This window comes from Procambarus clarkii, chromosome 81 (assembly GCF_040958095.1).
Source record: "Procambarus clarkii isolate CNS0578487 chromosome 81, FALCON_Pclarkii_2.0, whole genome shotgun sequence".
Classification (NCBI taxonomy): domain Eukaryota; kingdom Metazoa; phylum Arthropoda; class Malacostraca; order Decapoda; family Cambaridae; genus Procambarus; species Procambarus clarkii.
Window position 1 is genome coordinate 8,633,907 of NC_091230.1, and position 9,272 is coordinate 8,643,178.

Consider the following 9,272-nt stretch of genomic DNA (forward strand, 5'->3'; position numbering starts at 1 on the left):
AGGCATTTTTAAAGTCAAAATGTACTAGTGCCTTCTGGTCCGAGAGATCAGCAATGTAAGCCCGTGCTGCATGTGCTACAGATTCACAGCCTAAGGAGGGGGGGGGGGGGTATCCCAAACCCGAGTTGATTAGGTTTCAGCAAGGTTGAGGCTTCCTGGCTGATAGATCTCACTGCAGCCTTAGCTACGAGGCGTCTGAGGGTGTTGCCAACGGCAATGGGCCTGATTCCCCTATTCTTCTTCTTTAGAGCACAGAGTGCTGCTCCATAAAGGAGAGGCCTGATGTCCTCAGGGATGCCACCAGCCAAACACATGTTGGAGAATTTGGTGAGTTCCACTAGAAGGTCCTTGCGGCATCTCATAGCACCGGGTTCAGCATTTGCTTGATGTGCTGGGGTCTTAGGCCTGTAATCGGGACTACTCTTGCCTTAGATGTAAGCAAAAATGATTGTTGAGTATTAGCCAGATAGGCTACTAAGCCATACGCTTTGCCTGAAACATCGCAGAACACATGTAAATTTGTGGGTAAATTCAGTCCTCAGGCATTCTGAGGAAACTGTAGAATACTAAGTTTGTTGTAATCAGGAATTAACTACTGTCATTTTTCTTGGAGGTCCTCTGGCAACGTTTCATCCCACCTCATATTCCTTTGCCAGCATTCCTGCATAAGGCGTTTGCCCTTAATTAGAATAGGACTGAGTAGGCCTAAAGGGTCAAATGGCTTGCTGACATGGGAGAGTAGTTTTCTCATAGTTAGGGGTGAATGGTTGATTTCTACCGACTTGACATTTAATTTGTCCGTGGAAGTATTCCACTCCATACCTAAAACTTTCAGTTTGTGAGGTACCTTATAATCAAGGAATTCTACCGTGATTATCTGGTTTAGTTGTTTGTTATTTGAGGCCCACGACTGTAAGGGCATATTGGCTCCTAACAGTTCAGGATTAACCTCATGGTAAATTTCCACTAGTTTATTTTTACCATTAGTGGTTCCTTGAAAAGTGTCAACGTATAAGTTGTTGCTAATCTCAGTCTTGTAGGGACTATTAGACTTCTTATGAAGTGTATCCATAGTATCCTGGAGTATGAATGGTGAAGATGTCACTCCAAACAGCACTGAGGCAAACCTATAAGTAATGACATTGCTATTAGGATCCTGAGGATCTTTCACCCAGAGAAATTGAGTAAAATCACGATCCATCACTTGCAAGCCTACTCCTAAAAAGGCATTACTAATGTCGGCCATATAGGCAAAAATACCAGAGTGAAATCGTAATAAGACATCTTATAGTCTTTGTGTTAGACTAGGTCCAGTTTGTAGACAAGCATTTAATGACCTGCTATCTGCCTTTAATTTGGCACTACAGTTAAATACAATCCTGATTGATGTCGTAACTGAATCTTTCAGGACAGCATGATGTGGCAAGTAATGGCCTGATTTATTGTTATCTTCTTCAACAACCTCTATAAATTTATTATCAAGTTTTTGCTATATCAAAGCCTGATTCAGTTGTAATTTTTCTGGTTGCTTGCATTGCCTAGCTAACTGAGAATTTAATTGGGTTGAGGCCATGAAATAATTTATTGGAAGCTGTGGGTGGGTCAGCTTCCACGGGAGTCTCACCCAATATTGATTATTTTGAAAAATAACAGTATCAAGATATTGTTGATACGTCCATGTGTCATCTGGACTGGGTTGATCAGGGACTATGCCTAAGGTGTCCAAATCCCATAATTTGTGTACAGGGGGATTGGACTCATCATCCTCAGTTTCGTCTCTGACATGTAGTGGTGACTGCTCAGGCCTAATCACACCACTATTGAATTGTTTGGTTGGTTACTAGTAAATTTAATTTTTTGTTGGATCAACACTGGTCCTGTGAGTAGTTTACCCCAGCTGACAGCAACAAGTTTACACCTCGTTGCCTGGTGCATCCGGAAATAAATCTAAAGTAGTCGTCAGCTCCAATAAGAATACCTACATCGTTGAGACAGTCTGTATTTATTTTATGATCCGCTAGCCTAATACTGCTGCATTTAAGAAATTTGACTGTTTGAGCAAGACCTGTAATATGTAGATCAGAGGGGATCTTGTCAACAACTCTAGCTTGTATTAGGCTGGTGCAGTCTCCTTATCGTTGCAAAACTTTAACAACCTGGTAGTCACGAGGTCCACTGTTGGTTAGGAATCCAGAAATATTTAAATTCACTCGAATAATAGATTTCAGTTTCAACTGATCAACTAACTGTTGAGAAATAAAGGTTTTCTGTGAACCTTGGTCAAAAAGACCACGAGTGGAAGTCCTAGATCCCTTAGTAATTAATTTTAATTGAGCTATTGGTAACGTAGTTGTGTTACTCGACTCTGTCGCAAGTACACTTATGTCTTGATGCATCTTGCAATACTGTACAAATGCAAATTTTGTAGTCTTCTTATGAGGTTTGATTGATCACTGCAACACAAGGAGTAATGGTGTCTACCCTTGTTGCACTTGTTGCACATACGTAAGGAGACAGTACAGCTGTTGGGGGCTTGAGGATCCATGCACTTCGTGCATCGGTGTAATTCTTGCAAACGATGAATTCGGGATTTATGGTCTGGATAAGTACTACACTTATAAGTAAGATGTTCATTATTGCAGAACAAACACTTCTTCATTGTAGGAGAAGTCGCAGGAGTGGTGCTCACTACGGGGGTTGAAGGGTTCACTGTATATGTATCTACATTTCCAGATTTCCATTTAGGAGATTATTTATTGGAATTTGGTTTTACTACAGTAGTTGCAGTATGTTGGGGTTTATGATGAGAATTAGTAGAGAAGTTTGAAACACTCTTCCCATCTTGATTGGCTCTTTGTCTTTCGACTAGGGTATGTAAACCTTCTGTGATCTCGTTCATGGTCAGAGAGGTTTTATTGTACATAGTACACAATTTGTCTAAAGTTTCCCCTCGGTAATTTATGCCTTACAACTACCTTTGTCATCCATTCAGCAGTCTGAATTTGGACTTTAAGGCTTAAGGTCTTGAGTAGAGACTCTAGTTCTAGTCTAAAAGTTTGAAGAGAATATGTTGAATTGTTAGCGGTTGGTAAATCCCGCAATTTTTGGACTAAAATAGTAATAGTTCTTTCTTTGCTATCATAGTTGCTCTTAAACAATTGAACAGTTAGGTCGTAACTATTACTGGTCAGTGTAATGTTAGAGATTACTTTCAAAGCTTCATCTCGTAACAATCCTTGTAAATAAGTGAACTTGGTTGTTTTGGGAATGTTGGGTTTGGAGTCTACTGCATCCACAAATTTACTCCAGAAATCCTCCCAACTCTCATTCTCGTTACCAGAGAATGCGGGTGTACTGATCTGAGATAATTTGACATCAGGATCTGGTAGTGCAGTAGAGGCTGTTGTTATTTTTGTTTTTAGCAATCTGCTTTTTGAAGAGTTGAAGTTTAACCTGTACATCATCTTCGTACTGGGCTAAATTATTTACAATGTCATCAAGCTCAGTTTCACCTATTGAAGTTTTGTAAAGTTCTGACAAGTACAGATTCATGTGTTGCTTAATTTGCTCAAATTTACTTTGGGCAACTTGAAGGAAGTTCTCTAGTTCAATGTAGTCAACAGGTAACTGTTGTGACAGATTTTCTGTCGGGTCAAGTGACCTTTCAGACATGTAAGGGTCTTTTTCATTTTGTCAGCTGCTTCCATCTTGCTGGGTAAGGGCTGGTCTGATAGTAAATAGCTGTTACTGATGTAACTTGGATATTGGCTCATTTAATGAAGCTCAATATCAATATATTAGCCCTATCACAATAGCAATAGCAATATAATATCGGGTTTGCCCTCATCTTCAAGAAAGAATGCCACAAAAAACAGCTACAATTATCAGTACGGCAGGCCTTGGTGGTTGGACTTGGCAAACAACGAAAACTCTTGGGCTGCCAGAGCAGGAAACGTCCTAAACAGACTACAACTAAAAAGCATGATTCTTGATAGAGAGGGTGATCAAGCACACCCAAACTACACTTCTTCCCCACCCTGGGAAGAGCCTACCTTCAAAATAGTAATAGAACGTCTCCCAATGAAAAAGGCTGCCTATGACCCAACAATCCTAAGGCACATAATAGAAAAGCAAATGTATAGCATTGCAGTAGCCACCCACATTCTCACAGACGGATCGGTTGACACAAAATATGAGAGTGCTGTCGATGCTCTTTTCACGGACAGCGAACAGGCATATTGGAGACTAGGAGGTCCAGTATCATCAAACCCAAACTGAGCTGTTTGTCATACAACAGGCATTCACATATGTGATTGCACAAAACACTCAAAATGCAATCATACACACAGGCTCAAAACCTGCACTTCAAATATTAGGGCAAAAACAGTGGAAATACAACGTGGAAATAATTACCAAAATTTTGTATCCTGGAGCAGTCGCTAAAGGCAAAAGACTCAACATCACCCTAAACTGGATCCCCATCCTATGTTTGAATTCCATTAAAATGAGAAAGCCGATGAAATTGCTAAATTGGCAACTCGTCATCCAATGATACATAAAACAATTCAACCCAGCCTAGAGTACATAAAAAAAACATCAACACCAAAAAAACACTCACACCTCAACGAAGCCTATCTACACCAGAGAGTAGCAGAAGGTTCGCACTTTGCAATATGGTATCTTCAGGAAACATAGAACATAAGAACAAAGGTAATTGCAGAAGGCCTATTGGCCCATACGAGGTAGCTCCTATTTAAAACCCCCCAATTCCACTCATATACATGTCCAACCCACACTTGAAACAATCGAGGGACCCCCACCTCCACCACGTTACGCTGTAATTGGTTCCGCAAATTAACAACCCTGTTACCGAACCGGTGTTTACCCATATCATTCCTAAATGGACAGAATGGAAGCAAAGCATCTATGGGATGAAATATCTAGAGCGTCTAGATCTAACAGTATTTATGTCATGGGTGACTTTAATTTTAGTGGAATAAACTAAACAGGGAATAATGAAGCAGACGATTTTCTAGAATTAATTGACGATTGCTTTTTTACGCAACACATTAAGGAACCAACGCGGGAAAATAATATTTTAGATTTAGTGTTAACTAACAGGGAAACACAAATTAAGGGCATAGAAATAGGGAGTGAGCTAGGGAACAGTGATCATAAAGAAATCAGATTTAGCATAGAATGGAATAGATCTGTAGGAGAAAATTCTGTTAAAGTGCCTGATTTTCGAAAAGCTGAATTCAATAGCCTAACAAATTTTTTGGGTCATATAGATTGAAAGTCTTGGGTATGGGATGTGGGCCGGTCTTGGAGCTAGATGGGAACCCAGCGACAGGTGACGTAAAAGGGGTTTTCGATGTGATTTCAAAATATAATATATTTAAAAATATTCTAAGAAAAGCCCAGGAACGTAAAATACCATACAAATTGAATAGATCGAATACTATTGATCCAAAGTGGATAACAAAGGATCTGAAGAACTATATAGGTAAAAAGAGAGCGTGGTACAAAAGGATTAGGAATGGGGAAGCCAGTTTAGAACAGGAATTCGTACAACTGGTTAGAAATATTAAAAAAAAAGAGATAAGGAAAGCAAAAGAAAAATATGAAGTTCGCATAGCAGGGCAAGCGAAGACAAATCCTAAAGGGTTTTCCAGTTATACCGGACAAAGATTAGGGAAAGGATAGGTCCATTAAAAACTGAGACAGGTCAAATAATAGATAATGAGAAGAGTATTTTTAAAAATATTTTATATCTGTATTTACGAAAGAGGAACTTAACAATATGCTTTCAGCCGAACTAGTCTATGTGGGTGGGGACGAGGACAGGTTGACTAGTTTAGCAGTTACCAAGGAGGATGTAATTAAACAAATAGTTAAATTCAAACCAAACAAATCCCCAGGGCCGGATGAAGTGTTTGCCAGGGTGCATAAAGAATGCAAAGAGGAGCTTTGCGAACCACTGTCTACCATATTTAATAAATCAATAGAGTTAGGCAGAGTGCCAGAGTCATGGAAGGTTGCTAATGTGATACCAATTTTTAAGAAAGGAGATAGATCACTTGCGTCAAACTATCGGCCAATTAGCCTAACGTCTATTGTGGGAAAGTTACTTGAATCGATAATTGCAAATAATATTCGTCTTCATCTTGAAAAACATAAATGAGTCGCAACATGGTGTTACAAATGGCCGTTCATCTTTAACAAATTTGTTATCTTTTTATTCAAGCAAAGTTAAGGCAGTTGATAGTGGCAAAAATTGTGATGTTGTGTACCTTGACTATAGCAAAGCTTTTGATACAGTGTCACATGAAAGACTGATTAAAAAGATAGAAGCTCATGGTATTGGGGGTGCTATATTTAGCTGGATTAGGGCATGGCTATACCAATGGAAACAGAGAGTTATTATAAATGGGGTTGGTGGGAAAAAAAGTGGGAAAATGTTGTAAGTGGAGTGCCTCAAGGCTCTGTCTGCGGACATATGTTGTTTATAATATATATAAATGATTTAGATTCAGGTTTCAGTAACAACATTTGCAAATTTGTCGATGATACAAAAATTGGTAGGGAAATTAACATGGAAGAAGACTCACTGTTACTTCATGTTGATTTAAATTGGGTTTTAAAATGGTCAAAGGATTGGCAGATGCAGTTTAATGCTGATAAATGTAAAGTTTTGAGGCTAGGTAATGATGATAGAGTTGCAAGATACGAGCTAGATGGTGTTGAGATTGCGAAAGGGATCTGGGAGTTATGATTAGTAAGAATTTAAAACCAAAAGATCAATGCATGAATGTTCGCAATAAGGTAACTAGGACACTGGGATTTATTAATCGAAGCGTTAGTAACAAGACACCTGGTGTTGTTCTTCAGCTATATCTTGCTCTGGTTAGCTCTTGCCCATTTGGATTATGCAGTTCAAAAAGGTCACTGTACTATAGAATATAGTACAGTGACCAAGGTTGGTTGGTTACAGTGAGAGGTTGTGTTAGTTGGAGCTCCGATTGTAGTAACATTATTATTGCAATAATGGAAGGATTAGTGAAGGATTTGATAAATCTAGTTGGAACTCTGAGAGCAGAGATGGATTCCCTACGTGAGGAGGTACGACAGCTGAAACTTCGGGAAGAAACGAAGGAGGAGACCAATATTAACCAGACCTCGTCGTGGAAAGTCGTTAAGGACAGGGGTCTTAAGAAGACCTTGACAAGGCCGCCTACAGACGCCCTAAGGACAGCAAATTCATTTGCCGTGTTGGAGGACGAGTGCTGTGGTGAGCCTGCAGTTCACTCAGAACAGAAATCAGCGAGGAGTGGCGGAGCGCAGGCCCCTCAGGCTGCTCAGAAAGATAAGGAGGTACCGAAGCGAATTTTGGTTGTGGGAGATTCCCAGGTGAGGTATTTAGACAGAACGTTTTGTGCCAGAGATAGGGGGAACAGATTAAGGGTTTGCTATCCGGGAGCTGGAATTGGTGATATTGTTGGAAACATGAATGATATTATGACGGGAAATGGGAACAAACCCATTATTTGTTTTAGTGCAGGGGGTAATGACGTTGGACGAGTTAGGAGTGAAGAACTAATACAGAAATTCAGGACAGCCATTGAATTAGTTAGGAGCAAGGGAGGAATCCCGATCATATGTGGCATTCTTCCAAGAAAAGGAGTGGGAAATGAATGGATGTCGAGGGCACTTGGTGTCAATTGCCGGCTGGAAAGATATTGCAAATCAAATGCAATATCTTTCATAGACAACTGGGAACACTTCTATGGAAGAAATGAAATGTATGCTCGTGATGGGGCGCATCTGTCGAGGGCTGGGGTTGTTGCTGTTGCGAACTCGTTGGAACCAGTGGTTAGAGGTGTTTGTTTGGGTTTAAACTGTTAGTAGATAGTGGTATGGGAACTGATTTGGAGGAAGAAGGTAATAAAAGTATGTGTTCGTGGGAGAAAGGAATTGGCAAAATGATCAGGGAAATTGAAGGGCCTCAAAATAACAGTTCACTTAGGGTATATTACACTAACAGTAGAAGTCTAAGAAATAAAATTAACGAATTAAATGCTCTTGTCTGCACAAAAAAATAGATATTATTGCACTTACCGAAACGTGGATGAATGTAGAAAATAGAGAACTATTAGCTGAATATCAAATAAATGGATTTAAACTATTTCACACAGATCGATATATTAGACGAGGAGGGGGAGTAGCCATATATGTTAGGGACAATTTGAAATGTAGTCTCAAAGAGGGAATCAAAACTGAGCCACACACAGAAACTATTTGGATAGAATTAAACGAAAAAACAAATAATATTATAATAGGAGTTATATATAGGCCACCAAATTTAGACAGAATGGAAGCAAAGCATCTATGGGATGAAATATCTAGAGCATCTAGATCTAACAGCATTTATGTCATGGGTGACTTTAATTTTAGTGGAATAAACTGGTTGAACAAAACAGGGAATAGTGAAGCAGAAGATTTTCTAGAATTAATTGACGATTGCTTTCTTACGCAACACATTAAGGAACCAACGCGGGAAAATAATATTTTAGATTTAGTGTTAACTAACAGGGAAACACAAATTAATGACATCGAAATAGGGAGTGAGCTAGGGAACAGTGATCACAAAGAAATCAGATTTAGCATAGAATGGAATAGACCGGTAGGAGAAAATTCTGTGCCAGATTTACGAAAAGCTGATTTTAATAGCCTAAGAAATTTTTTGGGTCAAATAGATTGGAAAGTCTTGGGTATGGCGTGTGGGCCGGTCTTGGAGCGAGACATGAACTCAGCGATAGGTGACGTAAAAGAGGATTTCGATGTGGATTTAATATATAACTTATTTAAGAATATTCTAAACAAAGCACAGGAACATAGTATACCATTCAAATTGAATAGATCGAATACTAATGACCCAAAATGGATAACAAAGAATTTGAAGAACCTTATAGGTAAAAAGAGAGCTTGGTACAAAAGAATTAAGAATGGGGAAGTCAGTTAAGAACACGAATTCATACAACTGGTTAGAAATGTTAAAAAAGAGATTAGGAAAGCTAAAAGAAACTATGAAGTTCGCATAGCAGAGCAAGCAAAGTCAAATCCTAAAGGTTTTTTTCAGTTATATCGAACTAAGACTAGGGAAAGGATAGGTCCATTAAAAACTGAGACAGGTCAAATAACAGATAATGACGAGGAGATGAGTAGTATTTTTAACAAATATTTTATATCTGTTGTGACGATAATCTCTTTCA

At 39.1% G+C, this 9,272-nt stretch overlaps 1 protein-coding gene across 1 annotated transcript; it reads right to left on the reverse strand.

The window, feature by feature from the left end:
• Positions 1–598: 598 nt before the first annotated feature.
• On the reverse strand, positions 599–1,246 carry LOC138358035 (uncharacterized). Its single transcript, XM_069315503.1, has one exon. It carries the CDS (start codon positions 1,244–1,246, stop codon positions 599–601), a length of 648 nt encoding a protein of 215 aa, XP_069171604.1.
• Between the last annotated feature and the right edge of the window lie 8,026 nt (positions 1,247–9,272).

Coding starts and splice junctions, on each gene's coding strand:
- LOC138358035 (XM_069315503.1), bottom strand. CDS start 1,246: ATGGCCGACATTAGTAATGCCTTTTTAGGAGTAGGCTTGCAAGTGATG.